Source organism: Rousettus aegyptiacus, unplaced genomic scaffold (assembly GCF_014176215.1).
Source record: "Rousettus aegyptiacus isolate mRouAeg1 unplaced genomic scaffold, mRouAeg1.p scaffold_m13_p_7, whole genome shotgun sequence".
Lineage (NCBI taxonomy): Eukaryota > Metazoa > Chordata > Mammalia > Chiroptera > Pteropodidae > Rousettus > Rousettus aegyptiacus.
Window position 1 is genome coordinate 87,204,665 of NW_023416310.1, and position 20,307 is coordinate 87,224,971.

At 44.0% G+C, this 20,307-nt stretch overlaps 1 protein-coding gene across 2 annotated transcripts in view; it reads right to left on the reverse strand.

Moving 5' to 3' along the window:
• Positions 1-20,307, reverse strand: part of GALNT10 (polypeptide N-acetylgalactosaminyltransferase 10) — a 178,720-nt gene that overhangs the window by 65,334 nt on the left and 93,079 nt on the right. For both annotated transcript variants that reach the window (XM_016166984.2, XM_036224644.1), the window contains one exon: positions 7,113-7,279. In XM_016166984.2, the coding sequence (XP_016022470.1) occupies positions 7,113-7,279 (167 nt within the window). The remainder of the gene's footprint in view (positions 1-7,112; positions 7,280-20,307) is intronic.

The window sequence follows — 20,307 nt, forward strand, 5'->3', positions numbered from 1 at the left end:
TGAAAAAGAAAATGGAAATAAAAAGATACTGAGAACCAAAGAAGATATACAAATGGCAAAGCATACTGTCATTAGGGAATTGCAAATGAAACAACAATAAGATGCTATTACACATCTACCAGGTTGCCAAAAATCCAAAATACTGACAACACGAAATGTTGGGAAGGATGCAGAGCAACAAGAACTCTTGTTTCTTGCTGATGGGATGCAGAGCAACAAGAACTCTTGTTTCTTGCTGAAGGATGCAGAGCAACAAGAACTCTTGTTTCTTGCTGATGGGATACAGTCCCTTTGGGAGACAGTTTGAGAATTTCTTATACAACTAAACATATTCCTAATATGTTCTCCAGCAATTGCGCTCCTTGGTATTTATCTGAGTTGAAAACGTACGTCCACATAAAAATCTGTGCACAGATGTTTATAGCAGCTTTATTCATAATTTCCAAAAGATGGAAGCAACCAAGATGTCCTATAGGAGCGGATAAATAAACAGTAGTACATGCAGATAGTGGAATATCATTCAGTGCTAAAAAGAAATGAGCTGTAAGCCATAAAAAGACATGGGGGAACCTTAAGTGCACATTCCTAAGTGAAAGAAGCCAATCTGAAAAGGCCTTATACTGTATAATTCCAATTATACACTTTGGAAAAGACAAAACTATAGAGACCACAAAGAGGCGAGTGGGTACCGAGGGTTATGGGGGCGGGAGGGATGAACAGGCAGAGCACAGAGGGTTTTTAGGGCAGTGAAACTATTTTGTATGATGCTGTAATGGTGGATATACGTCGTTACACATTTGTCCAAACCCATAGAATGTACGACGCCGCCAAGAGTAAACCTTAATATAAACCAGGAATTTTGAGTGATAATGATGTGTCAACATAGGCTCATACATTGTAATGAATGTACCACTCCGGTGCAGCTACAGGACACTGATGGGGGCGGGGCAGCGTGGGAGAGGCTGTCTGTGTGTGTGTGTGTGTGTGTGTGTGGAGTGTGGAGGTGTATATGGGAACTCTATATTTTCAGCTTAATTTTACTGCGAACCTAAAATTGCTCTAAAAAAAATAAAGTCTATTAAAAAAACAAACACACACTGGGAGAAAAAAAGCCGAAATGTAATTAGTAATTGCCTCCAGGTAATGAGATTATGGATAGATCTGTCTTCTTTTCCCACATTTTCTCCTTGATTCCTAGCCTGTCCTCATGCTGTTCCCTCTGCCTGGAAAATTCTTCCCCCTCCCTCCTTACCCCTAGGGGTAATATCTACTTATCCCTTACGTTTGAGTTTAGCTGGAATTTTCTCTGGGAAGTCGTCCCTGATCATCTCCATGCTCCACTGCACCTGAATCTCCACCAAGTGGTACATATTTTATGGTCTTATGGATTGCCCCTCATCTTGTCTGTCTGCCCTACTGGAGGTGAGCCTTCGAAGGGAGTCTATTTTATTCTCCCTGCATCCCCAGCACCTAGTGCAGTGTCTGGCACAGAATCATTTCATGCATTTTGTTGAACACGTGAATAGGAATTAAGTCAGGACAAATGTAGAGAAAAACAAAATAAGCAGCACAAAGCTTAAGGTGAAAGAGTAAGATGGCGGAAGTGGGCGATGGCTCCTCAACCGTTGTGGTGGGCGGTACTCGAAGCAAACTAAGGCTATAAGAGAGATGACAAGAAACAGGAACAGATGCTATGGGGCAGTGTGAAGACCAGTATGTGGAAATGCAAATCAGGTCAGGGCAAATGGAGTCCCATGACCTGTCCCATGACGAGCATGGCGCGAGGGTGCAGGCCAGAGTTAATAAACCCACCATGGAAAGAGGACCTCTGACTCTGGCTCACTGGGCGGGTCTGCAATGTCCCTACTCCTAGCACCACTCACTGCCAACAGCCTACCGGTAGCTCTGCAAATACCTAGGAACTTCCTTTTATGGAACCCTTCCCTGTGTATATTTTTATTTATTTGTTGACAGGGAATTCGGTTGGGGAAAACGCTGTCAGTGAGCTCATACCATAGCCTTTCGTTTCTGTAACTCATCATTCCAGGAGGCCTAGAGTTCATTCGAAGACAATAACCCTTTCCATTACTACTTCTACAATTTTTCTAGAAAACTGACACTGTTCGAATGGGGGGGTGGGGAGGAGGAGAGGGGAAGGAGAAGAGGAATAAATAGAAACAAATGAACAAAGGCCTTCCTTGTTGTTTCCTAATAAAAATCTCCTATCCAGGCAGTGCAGTCCGGAGGCAGGCATGCCTCCCCACACCTTCACCTCTCTCTCCCGCTAGTGCAAAAACACCTCCATGTCCTCCTAATCCTCAAGCAAAGCTTACACATTTGAAGAGCTTTTGAAGACCCCAAGACTCTGCAGTGCCCTATTTGTAAGCAGGGCCAGGATTATTCTGGCGTCGGCGTCTGCCTCCACTTTAGTCCCCGGTGCTGCCTGCACAAAGCTCAGGATCTTATTTCAAGAATTCATCTGCTCCAATTTTGTCTCCTACCCAAGGTCTCGACCCTTAGCTGAATTGCAATTAGTTGCCCTGAGGATCCTGGAGGAGACTCATTTCAGAGGAAAATGCCTTCTGCTAGGCAGCACCAATCTAGCCTGTAGTTAGCATCTATGAATTTCAACTCCGAGAATGCCTCTGCTCATGTGGCCCAGAGAAATCTGTCTTTTATGATGGCCCATATTTGTCGTACTTGAGACAGGCCTCTCCATAATTCTGAAATTGTTTCTCCCAAATCTCATTTTTAAAACAATCGCTGCTGAGTAAGTTTTCTTCCAAGGCTGCCTTGAGAATTGCTTCTTGAAACAAAAATAATGATTGCTTTTCTGAAAAATGCAGGTTGCAAAATCTGACAGCTAATCTGCAGCATTGAGGGGTGTGAGAAAGGAGTTTTCCTCTGTGTTCTACACCTGATTCATTGAGAAAAAGGGGCAAGAATCAGGGGCCTTGGTTCTCATTCTCATCTGTGAAATGGGACAGTATTTGGGCTCTTTTCTATTTTATTGGGGAGTGGGTGTGGCACCACATTGGTTTAATTTTCTTTTGCTCTCTGGAGAAGCAGACGTACTTGGAGAGAAAGCCATTCCTATGAAATTTACTTTTTCTTTTTCAATTGTTACATTTTTTTTTTATGGGGGCAGGCAGGGGTGTCATGTTATTTTTATCCCTGAGTACAACATTAAAGAAATTGGGATATTAGAGGTATAAACCATTATAATCCAGGACTGGCTGTGCTTGATAATGAGCTCTTTTTAGCAGGAAGTTTGCTCTTTAATACAATGGAAAAGTAATTTATTGAGAAGTGTCCTTGGGAATAGAAAGGAGTAATGCATTTCTGCAGATGCTTCACGTAACCAGCAGAGATGAGGAAGGATGAGCCTCTTCTAGGAGCCTGGAGATGGGATTTTTGTCCCTCCCCTGCTATGTGTTCTTAGTTAAGCCTGTCCACTGCCACAAGCCTTTTGTTTTCCACTTGTCAAAAGAGTAGGCTGAGTTACAGCTGTGATTTTTACACATTTTTAAAAAGGGGAGCTCGAATTAGTGAACGATTTTTCATTTTTCAGAAACCAAATACAGACCATGGCAGGAGAGGTGCCTGAACCCCATCTGCACCTGTAAGATTCTCCATACCCCTAACTGTGCATTCCTGGGCTCTCAAGTGCTCTGGGAGGCATGTGGTGACAGCCGGCAGCATAGATGACCTTGAAATTCTTTTGTAATTGAACAAAGAGAAATACTCATTTCTAATCCAATTGATGCTTGGTTTATTCTACTTCTGGAGGGCTAATGCCTTGCAATACTCAGAGAGGGACCTGCTAAGTGTTTTGGGTCCACCCTGAGGAGAGCTGATTATTCAGAAAATTGGTGACAGGGACCTGAGCTTGAAACACAAAGACATGAGCCCATCACAGAAGAGACTGCTGTGTCTTCCACAGCCATATCCATCTAGCTTGCTGAAGGCAACCCTGTTACTACTGATAGTTTTTTGTGTGTGTGGGTGTAGTAGTCATATATTATTTCCTCTTCCTTCCTTCCCTCTTCGTTCATTCATTCATTCACAAACATTTATTAACTACCTGCTTCTAGACCATAATGGTCTAGCGAGGAAAACTGACAACAAAAAGGTCAACATAGAGCCATGAAATCACACGTGGAGAACAGTGACTAGTGGCAGTGGTGAGGGACCTCAACGAAGATGGTGTGAGACGAGCAAGGAAGAGCTGGGATGAGAATGTCCAGACGGAGGGAAAAGCAGAGGAAGATCCGAGGCAGGATGGAGCCCCACTCTGGCTGCTGTACAAAGACCAAGAGAGTGAGTAAGCGACAGCAAGCCTCACCACCACCGCCCTCAAGAACAATCACGGCAGCGAGCCTGCTCACATCAGGCCGCTCATACCTGAGGGAAGGCTCGGGTGTTTGCCCCAAGGAGCAGAGGCTATTTGTGCTGCAGCATAGTACATGAAAATCAAGAAATCACTTGAGCATTGCGCTCATTTATTTTCCTTTTCACTGCCTGGCCGTGAGCCCGTGGCCTGTGGGTGGTGGGCCCAAACTGAGAGAAGGCTGAGCTTGGGAGAGGAGACGGGTCATGGAAAGCAGAAGAAAGGGGGTGGAAGGCGGTGGTAGAGCTCATTCACACCCCTGTATTCCCAATTACTGTGTACAGATGTGAAAGTTGGACAGTAAAGAAGGCAGACAGGAAGAAAATGGATTCATTTGAAATATGGTGTTGGAGGAGAGCTTTATGGATATTCTGGACGGCCAGAAAGATGAACCAGTCGGTCCCAGAGCAAATTAAGCCTGAAACATCCCTGGAGGCAAATATGACAAAACCGAAGCTGTCCTACTTCGGGTATATCATGAGAAGGCAGGGTTCTTTGGAAAAGACAATAATGCTGGGAAAAATAAAGGGCAGTGGGCAAAGGAAAAAACCAATATAATATGGACTGACTCCACGAAAGAAAACATAGGCATGAGTCTGCAGGAGCCGAGCGGGGCTGTTGAGGACAGGACACTGAGATATCGCTCATTCATAGGGTCGCCAGGGGCCACAGCCGTCTCAGTGGCATGTAACACACATACAGCGCGGGTTCCGGGCTTCGAGACCACAGGCCTGGGTGTTCCACTCACTGGCTGTGTGACTATGGGCAGGTCGGTTAACCCCAGCTCCTCATCGGAGACCCAGGGATCCCAAGGCCTCGCTCAGAGGCTGTTGTAAGAATAAATGAGATGACATACAAGCCCCCTATATGGTGAATAGATTGGAGGCAATTCAAGTGGAGGTGAGACTACAGGACATTTGTTTAGTGCTCTACAATTTTCAAAGCGCTTTACCCACAGAAAGGGGAAGACGACACCTGGACCTCCACGTCTGTACATTTATGTCCGACTTCGCCTCCTGCAACTAGCCATAACGTCGAAAACAACAGTAACAATACCAAGCTTAAATGTTTATTTCTCATGTTCAGTATGTGACAGACACTGTCCTGAGCACTCTGCATACAACTCATCTAATCGTCACAGACACCTGAGCGGTACCTACTGTTGTGGTCCCATTTTACAGATGAGGGAATTGAAGCGCACAGAGGTCAGGCTCTTTGCTACAGAACAGAGCTATGGGGACCAGGAGACCCACCCCAGGCTTCAGTGGGCTCACAGACCTCATTTCAAGGATGCAAATAAACTCATACAAGGCACTAGATGCCACTGTAACCATGGCGGAAATACTAAGGGAACGGAGGAAATGAGCTCTGATCATTCATTCATCAAACATGTATTAAGCACCTACTCTGTGCCTAAGGAGCTGGGGCTGAATGGCGAACAAGACTCATGTGGTGGCCCAGGCTCTCAGAACAGAGAGCCTGGTGGGGGAGACCTGCAAGCAGACAGCGTGCGCACACAATGTGTACACGCTATCTTATTTGTATTTTAATTCTGCTGTGATAAGAGCTAAGAAGGAAAAGGAAAAGGTCCCATGAGAATGAGTGTAGGTAAAGAGTTAATGGAGACTTTTAGAGTGGTGAGGACTGAGTTTAAGATGTGTGTGTATATATATGTGTGTGTGTGCAAGTACACACACACACACACACACACACACACACACCACTCAGGCCTCTGTACTAAAGGCATGTACTTAAGAGTGTGGTATTACAAACAGGGTGACAGGTAGGTCAACTTTGATTATTCTGGAGTGCACTTAGACTCCCTCTCTTCAATACTTAGTGCCTCTGCAAAAAGGTGAGCAGAGGAGAGGAGTTCTCATGATTTTGCTGTAACGGGTGAAACCTTTGATGCAAAGAATAAGCTTGAGACGACTGGCCAGAGGGTGCTGTAGTCTCTTGGTTAAGATCACATGCTTAGGGTCAGACATGGTTTGGTCACTCTATTACCACCTAAGAGCTGTGTGACCAAGGGTAAGTCACTTTATCTCTCTGGACTTCAGTTTTCTCATGTTAAATCACGTGGCAGATACTGCAGTGGGGGCTCGTTCAACACTGCTAATCTACTTCTTCCTTTCCTATCTCTACTAAAGAGGCCCCAGGTCAATCACATGCCAAGCTACCCTTGCAGGTAGGGGGCCCAGATGTCAGAGTTGTCACCAAAAGTCTTTCCTGAATGAGAAGGCAAAGCCTTGCAAGGAGGAGGTTTTGTTCTCTTTGCCTTTCTTCCTTCTTCCTATCTGAAAGGTAGACTTTCCAGAGGTACAGCAGCAATTTTGTGACCATGAAGATGAGAAAGGAGGAAGAGAAGTTGGTTCTTTGATAGCTTTGAGCAGTTATACCAATTCTTATTCTTACTATGAAATGAATGAATGAATAAATAAAACAGCTCCTTACTTGTTTAAGCTATTGTCTATCAAGTTTTCTGCAGCTTAATGCATTTCTGCATTGATACAAATGGGATGAAAATAGAACTTCTTGGGTTGTTGTGAGGACTAAACGAGATAACATGTGCGCAGTGCCGGGTTCCCGGCCTGGCACACAGCGAGCATCAGTAAATGGTGGCCTCCATGTTGGTGCTGCTGAAGAGGGTAAACCTGCCACCCCTGTGGCAAGTCACGGGATAAAGCATGAAGAGCAGGAGGCTCGGTGGGATGGGCCCTACCTCGGTCACTGAAGTCATCGACCAGCACGATCTCGGCGATCAGCTGCGGGGGTGAGCGGTTCAGCACGCTGTGGACGGTGCGGAGGAGGGAGGACCAGCCCTCATTGTGGAAGGGGATGATGATGCTGGTGTTGGGGAGGGTCTCCAGGTAGCGCTTGCTGTTGCAGCTAGAGGGAGACACAGGGGACAGGGAAAGGACAGGTTCAGCTCTCATCTCGCCAAGAGAACTAGGCATGTGGTTTGGCTCCCTGCAAATCCCACTTCCTCTCCAGCCTTCAGGGAACAAGCAAAAACCGGGGACACCGCAGTCACCTCAGAACCTCCTTCGAGTTGGCATCCTGAAGCCCTGCGTCCAATCCCTGTACACACAGTACCCAGGGATAGGTATACGAGACCCCAGACAAGGACGGGCAGTGCTGGAGGAGCAGCACTGGGGTTCGGTGCTTTACACGCACCAACTCGTTTAAGCCTCGGCCCCGACAACACGTGGTTGCATCCTCAGGGCTCCATGCAGAGCACGGCCCTTCAGTAACACCGGTCTCTCTCCCCAACCCTGCACATTCCTCTCCAATGGAGGAGAAGCCATTTATCCACGAGTTTGGAAGAATAAACTGGGCTTCATCGGCTCAGCCCCTCTTCTTTCCCTCTTTGGGGTCTACCAGCACATTTTCTCATCAGCTCTCCACTAGCCCTACAGTAAGTTTGGGGAGCGGGGGAGTGGAAGGCCCTGCCCCTGTGGGCCTTTAATGTCATTATAATATCCAAAAGAATTAACACAGCTCCTTAACATGATCAAATATCTAGTTAGCGTTCACATTTCCCTGATCTTCTGTCTTTTGACAGTTGGTTCGTATAAATCAGGGTCAAGACAAGGCCCATGTACTGCCTTTAGCTGATGTTTCTCCTGAGTCTCTTTTTTGCCTTATAATTTATTTGCTGAAGAAACTGGGTCATTTGTCCTACAGGATTTTCCAGTCTGCCTTCTGCTGCTTGGTACCTCTGCACATGTTCCTCTGTCCACCCTCCTCTGGTTCCCAGGAACTGGTAATTACATCTAGAGACTTGGCGTAATTCGATGAGATATTCTGGCAACCTCTTCCTAGATGCTGGGGCGGGCATCCCACGAGATACACATAATGCCCAGTTGTCTTTCCTTTGTGATGTTGGTGGCCATTGACGATCAATGCCTAAATCCTTATTTCATCAGGGGCTTGCAAAATGGTGATACTCTAATTCTATCATTCTCCATTTACTGGCTGGAATACTTCTATTGAGAAAAACGGCCACATCAACTTGTTTGGTTACCCTGAAGTACATGAAAGGTGGAAGAAGTCCCTGATTCTGTGTTTACTCGTTTTCAAGACTAGCATCCTCCACAGGCCAATTCTTTGTTTTCATTGTGAACTCATACATTTTAACCTAATTAATATGTTTCAATTCAGTGCAAGTATTACTCTAATTGGTTTCCAAATAAGCCCATCTTTAGCCCTAGGGAGTCTTCTCAAGTTGGCGCCTAATCCTTTGACTACAATCACAGGGTACTCATAGCTTCCTTGCTTTCTGATAGAAGAGAGACTCGACCCACCATTGCTGGCTTTGAAGATGGAAAAAAAGGATCATGAGCCAAAAAAGAGGGTGGCTTTTAGAAGCTGGGAATGGTCCTCAGCTGATGGCCAGCAAGGAAATAGGAGTCTCACTCCTCAGAACTAAATTCTGTCAAAAATGCAGATAAGTAAGATTTCCTTAGAGTTCCAGAAAGGAATACTCAGACAACACCTTGATCTTAGCCCCATAAGACCCATATTGAACTTCGGACTTATAGAACTGTAAGAATAATTTGTGTTGATTAAGCTGCTAAGTTTATGGTAATTTGTTATGGCAGTTATAGAAAACTCATACATAAGGAGTCATCCTCGACACCCTTTGCCCAGTATGTAAACATTATCAGCTAACGTTTAAAAAGTGAACAACTTCACATCAAAGCCCTCTTGAGCCTCCCATGGCAGCAAGAGGCTGCCGCCGACAGTGGATGCCTCTCTATGGGGCAGGTGCTCTCCACGTCCCCAGCTCTCACCGCTCCCTCTCATTGCCTCCCAGGCCTCTGGAGACATCTGAAGTTGAGAGCCCAGAAGTAAAAGGCATCATTGGAGGAAGCACCACAAGATTGGTACAAAGTTTTAGGGGGAAACTTTGTGATGCCTGGGGCCGTGAATGTAACAACAAAGTCTTCCCTTTTGTATGCACTGCAACCCACTGTTCGACTGCCAGAATGTGCCAGGGTCTCCTGGCAATTTACTTCGAAACACATCAAAGAGGAAAATGGATGGATGGAAGGAGAGCGGGATGGATAGATATGCCATAGAGCTGGTGCTGCAGAATCCAGATGGTGGGAACGTAAGCATTCAGTGTACAATTCTTTCGATGTTTTTGAATGTTTGATAATGTTCTGAAAGAAATGCTGGAGGAAAAATTGGGTCAGGGTGCACAATCTCCTTAGTTTCAAATTCTCTGTTAGAAACACCAAGGAAAGCTGGGGAAGAGGGAGGAGGAATGAATCCCTGGCGTCCGGCAGTGAGCTCGGTTCCAGCTGTGTAGACCGGACTCCCCTAATTCTGGCAGTCCAGCTCTGATGGACAAGTCGGTCTCTCTCTTTCCCCTTGGGACCTCTGGACTTATCGCATGTCCCCTCTTGTTCTTCCATCCGGCTGGACCATTTTTACCCAGGCCTCATGCAGCCCTCCTCTGCGACTTTCCCCACCTCTCTAATCCTTCTGATCATTTCAACCAGCTTTCTCTGGAAGCCTTCTCCAATTTCATAATGTCAGCCTTCAGAAATAAACGAAAGCGGTTCTTAAAAATCCCTTTTCCTGAACTCAGCTGAGTCCTCTGTGGCCAAAAAAGACAGGCGACATCTAGTTTTCTATTCTACAAAAGGCCCTGCCTTCCATCCAGTTTCACAGGAGGCTTGCTCAACTGAAGCGGGGTTTGTGTGTGTGGCGGGGACAGATGTAATAGATTGCCTGTAGTCCAGGGGGTGAATACAATAGAGCTATTACCCAGCAGAGAGCCCGGGCTCTTTCTAAAACCCTAGAATGGGCCCCACAGCCTGCCAGTAGATACACAAATACCATCTTATAGTAAGGGAAGTAGACAATGCCACAATAGACGAAATTCACTTCTAATTTAATTCAATTGTGGCATTAAAGACTATTCAGAACTCAAAGGGCTCAGCTGGAATCACGGCCCTAAACATATGCCTTTTTTTCCCCTTCTTTTGGTCTCCTTTATTTTTCTCCCTCTTCTGCCCATCTATCCATTTATTTATTAAATAAGTACAAAATAACACTTCGACTTTTGCCATGGGAACTAGTCATTAGTTTGGCCCCAGCTTAGCAGATGGTCTTTGTTTAAATAAAAAATTGCATGACATGCCGAGATGTATCTCTCCAGTATCCAGCAGGGAACTTGGTTCCACAGACCTGCGTACAGGCCACTTTCCTGTTGGGAGCTTTTACAAAAAAGCCCCATTTCTCCTCCCACTAGGCCTGAAACGGCAGTAGACAGAGGCAGCCTGGGGACGGCAGGAAGATAGAGGCCACCGCCCTCTTTTAGTGACACCCCCATCTCAGCAGTCCCCTTCGAGACCTGTATGCATGTTCTGTCTTGAGCTGTCAACACTGCATGGTGGTGTATACCCAGTGCCTCTGCGTATGGTAAACATGAATCGTCCCCTTGCCGATGACTTCAGAAAGTAGCCACAAAGAATGTGGTCTCCAGGAAGGAGGAACCAGGGTGCTGCTCCTGGCAAAAGAGACTGGGCTGGCTACGACCAGACAATGATAACCTCTGCCTCCCCATGGTTCGTCGTGCCCAGTGGTTTACAAAGCATCTTCCTTCTTTCTCCTCTAATCTGTACCAACCCCTGGCAGGGAGATGAACCAGGGAGCGCTCACCCTGTTTTCCACATAAGGAAAACAGAGCTCAGAAAGATGAGTGACCTGGATTCAGGATTCAAATCTAGATAGTATCTATTTAAAATAACATATATATGTGTGTGTTTCTTCATTATAAAAGTGGTAACTGCTCAGTGTAAAAGTCTGGAAAACACAGAAAGGTAAAGGACAATTGATCACGAAAGTAGGATCCTGCCCAATGCCGACACCTGGGGCTCACCTCTATTAAACATATAGGGTATGTCTTCCTCTGCACTCTTCCCCGAACATGTATCTGTTTCTACAGCATTGCATACAGCACAGCGACTTGATGGCATCCAACTCCTTGTGGGCTCCCAGGTGCTGCATTGCCTCCTGAGATGCTTGGAAGAGCCCTGCTGTGGGCAGGATCAGGTAGAGTGATGCCCTTGCGGAGCAGGTTGCTGGGCTGAACTGGAGTTGGAAGGGCCTAGTTCAACCCTTTTGTTTTCCAAGTAAGGGGGCGAGGTTTAGAGAGGCTAAGCGGAAATCCCAGCCCACATGGCTAGCTGGTTGGACTGGGAGGTAGAGCTGGCTCTTTAGTTTTTAGTCACAACAGAAAGAGAAAATCCCTTGGAGTCTCTGGATGTAAATAACGAATTTAAATCATACATAGTTCTAAGGAGGCAGCACCTGCCGCATGTTCCAAGTGCTGCCTATCGGCCTGGTGGATCCATGAGGGCTGGACCACGCGGCCTAGAGAAGGGGGATCATTGGGGGTTCTGATGAACTTCAGTATAAAAACTCCTACTAGTAAGAACGTAGCTGCTTTAAATATGCTTGCTGATGTCCATGCGATGTTTGTTCTAATTTGTCAGAAGTAGTTTGGTATGGACTTAGAGCCAAAAAGACTACTTATTAGTTGCATAACCTTAGGCGAGTTACCAAACCTCTGTAAGCCTCACTTTCCTCCTTTACAAAATAGACTTGCAAGTTTGAGCTGAGAAGTGAATAGAAAAGAAACCTGTGGTGCTCTGTAAACATAAGGGCACATCAAGTACCACTGGTTAAAAGAAACGTCTGTGATCTTCAGGTCAATCGTGGTGCCTGCCTTGCCCACCCCTTCTCCTTGAGCAGAAATGGCCGCGCCAGAGGAAGGCTGAAGAAGGAGTTCCGGGTGGACCCTATGACTACACATTCCCTGGTCATGATGGCTGCCTGGGGCAGGAACGATCCCTGACCCAAGGGCAGCCAATCCATTGACTTGCCAGCAGTCAATGGCCTAGCAAAAAATCTGTGCCCAAATGGAGTTCATCAGGCAAATAAAAATCTCTGTCTTAGGAACACAACCTTGAGGTATGGAAAGGGAGTTTAAGAGTTAATGAGGGGGAGCAGACACAAAGCTACACACATAAAAAAGAGCTAAGGCCTCTTGATGGCCTTAGCTATTGAGGGGGTCATAAGAATGTGGTGGCCAGGCTTGAAAGCTCTTCCCAGTTCAGGCACTGGGAGGCCTGGCTGCGCCATGGCTCCACCTCTTCCTTCGCGAGAGCCAAGCTCTCCAGACCCAATTAATTCCACGTTCCACCTGGCTGACATTCCCATTTCCCATTATTGCCCCTGCCGCCTTGCAGGGGACACCCCACTAGCTGAACTAACTGCAGCCAAGGAAGTCTGACCTATTCCTAAGTCCATTCCTTGGAAAGAAAAACAAAAACCAGCATCCAAAAGGTGCACTAAAGCTGGATGAAGTGGTCTTATATTTTCTTTATTATTTTGAAAAGCATGGACTCTTATAGAATTGTAAGATTTCTAAACTCCACAAATACCGCTAATGTGGCAATCCAAATGCCAGATCATGGGCACTGAGACCGCTGGGGCACAGCACTATTGTTCCACGTGATTAGCAGGACTGCACCAAAATCACGCCAGGCGCACCACCACGACGTCATGAGCAATCACCCACAACCCACAGCATTTCACCACCACTATGCTCTGTGCACTAGAGTAGATTGTTCTCAGTGATTACAAGGGTGAGTTGTCTTTCTTTTTTAAGGGAATGATCATTCTAAAAATCCTTGTGAAGTGACTCTGTTGTTTGAAAGCTCCCAGTATCTCTACTCTTATATAAATGATCTTCTGGAAATGGGCACCATTTTAGCATCTTCTCATGGGAACAAAATCCAGTATACCCTCTTCTATCCAACAGACGACAGTTTTGGACTTCCCGCTGACCAGATGGGGCCTTTTGGGAGCTGGTTTGTGTGTCCTGGGGGTGGTATCTCTTTGGGTTGAGGAGTTAGGGAGTTGGGCTACTGTTCCCAGGCTGCACACACAGCTTCGATGTGAAAAGCCTATGAGAGCCACTGAATGAATATGACGGCTGCAAAGGCCTGAATCTCACCTTGTTGGCACTCCTTGTTTTATGGATGAGGAAACTGAGGCCCAGAATGGGAAGGGACGCTCCCAGGGTCACACAATAAGATGGCATACCCACATCTCAAACTGTGGCCCTTGGGAAATGGTACTTTCTGAAATGGCAACAGCAGGTGTGGTGAGGGGAGGGGCATGGACTGAAGAGACCCTCAGATCTTGGTTCAAGTCCCACCTTTGTCACTTAGTAGCAAGTCATCTTGGGAAAGTCATAGCCTCCCTAAGCCTCACTTCCAGTAGGTGAAATGGAGACCTATTTCCTATCTATGAAGGCTGTCGCAAGGAATGAAAACGATACCATGTCAGAATAAACCTGGTACAGCGTCTGGTTTATAAATGTGAGTTCCTACCTCCCAGGGGCCACAGGGTAGGTCATTTTCTAGCAAATGGTTTGAATTCAAAATTCTGTAATCCTCCCCTCCCTATTTTGTATAAAGGGCAGTCCCTTACAACATTTCAGACAGTGTCCAATGGGCTCTGGAACCACCATGAAGCTAAGTGGAAATTATAAATAGCTCGAGACTCTGGAACAAAAGGAAGAAGCTGGGTCTCAGTGGGTACACTGTAAAAAGCTGCTGTCCCCTCGCTCCCCAGATACGGGCCCTCTTCTGACACACCCTTACTACAACACCTGGCTCCCCAGCCCTTCGCTACTCCACTCTGGGGGATGAGACAGGTGTGGGCTTTCTCCTTTCACACAGTCTGGCTGGAATCAGACGAGCCGGAAGATGAGTGTGACAGCATGTACCAAAGCTGACATCTTTCGACGGTCCCTTTCCATTCAGGAGAGGCTCTGCTGAGAGCCGGCTGCACCTTCCTCCTCTCCCCTCTTCCCAGGAGACACGCAGGAGCGCCACAGGGGTCATTAGTGTTAACTGTGCCCCTCTGCACTGGCAGCGCCTCACTGGTTTCGCACCCCCTACCGTGCGCCAGGGGTTCCGAGCAGTATTTATTTAAAGGATCTTGGTTGTGTTGTCCTTCCTCCCGTTTGAACTCACATTCTGGAAACCTCTCTTTGTTTAGATCATATATAGTTTAAAACAGTGATAACAATAACAACAACAAAAAAGTTTTTTAAGTACACAGCAAAATCTAATGGTTTCTGCACGCAGCTGTCCCACATGATAAAACTGGTCCTTCTAGAAATATAAAAGGCAATGTATTCCATGTGCTCAAACTTTGAACACAGGCTGACAGCAGGAAGGGGGAACTCTGGTTAATCAGTACGGTATAGAAGGTCACGGCGCCCAGAATTACTAGATGAAACGACAGCCCTAAGGACTGCACCTCGGATCTCAGTTAGGTGCCGGCAGCCAGGCAAATGTCGTTTGGAAGAAATGGGCTTTAATATCAAGATTCTTGATGATTCAAGAAGGAGGAGAAAGAAAGAAACAAACAAAAATGTAAATATATGTATATAAAGGTGTTTTTGCCACCGTTTCCAAAAGCAAAGACCTGAAAATGACCTGTCGGCCTGTCAACAGAAGAATGGATGAGTAGATTATATTCCTGTGGAACACTACAAAGCTATTAGAAATGCCTTAGGGATGTGACCACAGCATATAAAATGAACAGAGCTACTTGTAGAATGAAATCCATAGTACAACCACATTTTCGTAAAACAAAAAAATCCCAAGCCCCTTCATATGTCTATATATGTTGCATAAGCAAATTCTCTACCTGGGCAGATTTAGGAATGGGGGTGGTGGTAGTGGTAGTGTGTGTGTGTGTGTGTGTGTGTGTGTGTGTGTGTGTGTGTGTGTGAGACTCTCTCTCTCTCTCTCGCAGGGAATTATTGCTTCTTCCCCTTAAAAAAAGTGTGGAGAAGGAGTCTTACGCTTAGGAGGGAATTATGTTCTATTCTACATAAGAGTGCTCCTAAACTAAGCTGCTCTGTGCTTGTCTTATCATCATGCTGCCCTCGATACCATCTTAATGAAGGGAAAGAATTGATAATCGCCTTTATCTTCCAGTCATTAGTCTCTTTTTCCTTAAACTCTTTCAAGGCCAGTACCACTCAGCAATCAAACTCATCTCTGTAACCGATTTTACTGAGTGCTATTTATCTTCTCCTGCACAAGCATATATTACCTTCAGTGTGGCGAAGGAAATGCAACCCGAGTAGTCTGCTGGTTGTGTTCATTTATTTTAGCCAATCCTGCTCACTCTGCTCGGTCCAAGAACCTTCATGCACAAATGATGAGAATTAAAAACTGTCTCCCTCCTTTCCTGTGAAGGATGGGTCTCAGTCTGTGCACAATGCCGTAGAAAAAGCATATACTTGGGTCCTGGTTTGAGTCTCCTTTGCCTTCTAAACCAGCTGTGTGAACTGGAACAAAGGGCTGAGCTTCTCCCAGGCTCAGGTTGCGCATCTGTAAAAGGGACCTAGTGATCCACATTCAGTACGATTTCAGAAAGGCCAGAATCACAAAAAAAGTTGTAATAGTGTTTTGTTTTGTTTTGTTTTGTAAAGGAGAAGATAATGTTGAAACATAAGGAACATAAAGTATTATCACACAAAACGCTGGTAAAGTACTCAGCACAACCCCTGGCACATAAGCACTAGATAAATGGGAACCATTATTATCAATGGAGAGCACAGAGCACAGCATCCCTTTCTGGAAGACTTAGAAAACGCATCTGTTTGCAGAAATGATTAAAGAACCACACACTGCATATTAGCTCACGTGGATGTCAGGTGGTTTTCACCCAACATAAATCGTAGGGACACATGTCATTTGATTTTCAGTTGATAGGCAGCCATTTTTGCTTCTAAGCCATTTCTCTCTGGAATTTCAACCCAAGCGCTGAATTCATTGACATCTATTTTAAAAATTACAGAAAAGAAGTTGATTTGAGAAATATTTTTGGCTCTCATTTTATGTTAAGGCTTATGAGCACCTTTAAATCCCAGTATTAGGTCTGATAGATCAATAACTTGCCTTGAAAGAAAGACCACTGTTCAGAAAGGAGTCATTTAATTTCAGAGGAAAGCTGATTTAAGTCTCTTGAACAATCAGTGGTGCTCCAAAGAAACCTGGACTTTTTCCTAACCCAGCTCACAAACCGTTCAGGCTCCAGCTCCTCTTTCTGTCCCCCACCCCCATATGTGTGGCTAACAACCTGCCAAACTAGGGAGTCTGTATCACTCATTGTAGGCATCTCTGGGGTGCTAATCTAATATTGAAGTGCTCCATTATGAAAGTGTTAAGCGAGCTTACTCTACCACACGCATTATAATAAAAAGGGAAAACTGCTACTATGTATAAACTATGTCTTCCAGGCCTATTGCTGTTCTGTGGAGGGTCTGACAAACCTCTGGGCACTGTGGGGAGCGGGCGAGGGAGCACTGGGGTTGGTGCAGACTGCAGACATTCATCCCCACTGCTGAGGGTGGGAGGAGGTGGGTGCCGACCTCGCCGTGACCTGAAAATGGCACACAAATGCCATCGTCCCAGACACAATACAGACCACAGCTGATCTTGGGCCATTTTTAGATTTACTGTTTGTTATGCCTCAGGGATTTCTTGCTATTAGAGGAAAACGAGTTAATTAAAACCACAATAAAAACATAGCAACTCAGAAAAGGATCCCGTTGCCATTTCCATTCTTCACAATACAAACGGCATCATTTATTCAACTGCCTACTTGGCACTGTCACGTGGATATTTAATAATGTCTTAAACTCGATTGAAAGCAAAATCTCGATTTCCCCAAACCTACTCTTCCCCAAATCTGTTCCCGAAAAAAGTGAATAATGTTGATAATAGTAACAATAATACCTGGCCAACCTGTTCGTGAAGAATATTGGTCTGTGACATTTTTTTCTTACACTACCTTTTGGTGTGTTGTCTGGTTTTGTTATCAGGGTAATGCTGGCTCAAGAGCTGGAAAGTACTCCATCCTCTTTAATTTTAGGAGGTGTATAGAATTTGTATTATTTCTTATATTTCTGGCAGAATTCACCAAGTGAACCAATCTGGGCCAGGAGTTTTCTTTGTGTGATGAGAAATATTAATATCAATTTCAATATTAGTTATTGGGCTATTCAAATTAGTCATTTCCTCTTCAGTGATCTTTGGTACTCTGTGTCTTTCAAGGAATTTGTCATTTCATAAAAGTTGTTGAATTTATAGGCATAAAGTTGTTCAGGATATTCCTTTGTTATTTTTTAATAGTTACAGAATCTGTAGTTATGTCACCATTCTCATTCTCGATATTGGTAATTTACATGTACTCTCTTTTTTCTCATCGGTCTGGTTAGAAGTTAATTTAATTTACCATCTCAAAGAATCAGCTCTTGGTTTCATTGATTTTTTTTTCCTTTGGTTTTTTATTCTCTAGTCATTAATCTCTGATTCGATCTTTTTTTATTTCCTTAAACTTTCTTTATTTTGGATTAATTTACTCTTCTTTTTTCTAGCTTCTTAAAGTAGAAGCTGATGTCATCAATTTGAGACCATTCTTTTCTGATACAGGCCTTGCATGATACAAATTTCCCTGTAAGTCCTGCCTTAATGACATCCCATAAGTCCTGATATGATTCTGTTTTCATTATCATTCAGCTCAAAATACTTTCTCATTTTCCTTTCGATTTATTCTTTGACCCATCTGTTATTGATAGGTAAGTTACATAGGTTCCAATCTCCTTTCTGGTCATTGTTCCCTCTTCCCTCTTTTTCTGCCTTCTTTTGGATTAACTGAATATTTTTCATAATTCCATTTGTTCTCCTTCATTGGCTTATTAGCTGTGATTCTGTTTTGCTATTTGAGTGATTGTTTTAGGGTTTATAACACACACTTTTAACTTATAAAGCCTACCTTCACCACTTCACAAGGAGCACAAGAATCTTACAATAGTATATTATCATTTCTCCCCTCTAATCTTTATGTTGGGATAATTTTACTTGTATCTATGTTTTGGACCCAATGATATGTTATTGTTGTTTTTGGTTACGGAGTCAGATACATTTTTTAAAAAATTTAAGCAATAAGAAAAAATAGTACATAATTTACCCACATAGTTACTATTTCCAACGATCATCATTCTTTGTGAATGAAGATTCTATTTCCATCCAGTATCTTTTTTTCCTAAAGGACTTTATCATTTCTTATAGTACATGACAACTGTAATAATAAATTCTTTCAGCTTTTTGTGTGTGTGTGTTGGAAAGTCTTTATTTTGCCTTTATTTTTGAATGATATAGTCATAGGGTACAGAGGTCTAGGTTGACAGAGTTTTTACTTTCAATACTTTAAATATGTTGCTACACTTTGTTCTTCCTTGCATTGTTTCCAATGAAAATTCTGTCATCCTTATCTTTGATCTTCTGCCTACAGTATATTTTATTTCTCTGGCTTCTTTAAAATGTTTTCTCTTTGCCACTGGATTTTAGTAATTTGATTATGATGTGCCTTTGGTGTTGTTTTATTCATGTTTCTTGAGACTGGGTTTCACTGAGCTTCTTTAATCTTTGCTTTTATAGTTTTCATTCAACTTGGAAAACTTCTGGCCATTATTTCCCTCCTCTCCTTCATGGACTCCAGTTACATAAATATTTGACTACTTAAAAGCTATCACACAGTTTATTAATACTCTTTTCATTTTTTTAAATTTTTTTGTTTTATTTTGAATAGTTTCTTTTCTTTATATCTTCAGGTTCACTAATCTTTTTTCCCCTGCAATATTTAATCTGTCCTTAATCCCATATACTCTATTTTTCATCTGAGACATTGTTGGTTTCATTTCTAGAAGTTCAGTTGGGTATTTTCATATCTTTCATGTCTCTAATTTTTAAGCATATAGAATATAGTTATAATAACTGTTTTAGTGTCCTCTGCTGGTTCTAACATCTGTGTTAGTTCTGGGTTGGTTTTGATTGAATCTTTTCCTCATTATGCATCATGCTTCTCTACTTCTTTGCATCTCTGATAATTTATGGTTGGATTTTACCTTGATTAGTGCTGCATATTTTTTAAAATTTATGTTAAATATTTTTTGAGGTTTCTTCTGGGATGCTGTTAAGTTACTTAGAAACAGTTTGATCTTCTGGGTTATGATTTATGCTTTTTCAGACTAGGCCGGAGCACTGTTCGGTCTGGGGCTAATTAGTCCCCACTGAGGCAAAACTCTTCTAAGTGCTTTACCCAATTCTACATGAGTTGGAAATTACAAGGTTTTCCAGTCTGAGCTGTAAGAAGAGGCAGTGTTCTTGGTGCTGTGTGAGAGTCAGGCACACCGTTCCTTCTAATCCTTTTGGTGATCCCTTTGCCAGCCTCAGGTGGCTTCCTCATGGGAAGGAGCGCATCAGTAATCTGCTGAATACTCAAGGGGCCCTTCCACAGACTCTGTAGCTCGATCTCCATGCAGCCCTCTCTTCTTCAGTACATTGTCCTGTGAACTCTCTGCCTCTTTGGTTTCCCTGGACTCTAAGCTCTATCAGCTCAACTCTGGGAGTTCTCAGGGTTCTACCTGGGCTCCCCTCCCCTGCACCATGGCCTGAAAACTCTCTTGAGGCAATTAGCTCAGGCAACTGAAGGGCTCTCTCCATTTGTTTCTCATCTCTTGGGAAACTGTCCATCACTTCTTGGAGTCCAGTGTCTTTTTTTCCCCCCAGTTGTTTCAGGCAGGAGAGTAAATCTGGTTCCTGTTACTCCATCCTAGTTCCTAAACAGCATTTTTAACGTCTCTGTGTACATTCGTATAGGGGCACAAATATCATTATTATTACTACAACAAATGTGGTTGGCTTTACCTCCCTGTGCTTTCAAACTGTCATTTCTTTTCTGAGTATATATTTAATAAATATTTGTCAAAGGTAATAGAATATAACTCTCTCTATTGTTGCTAT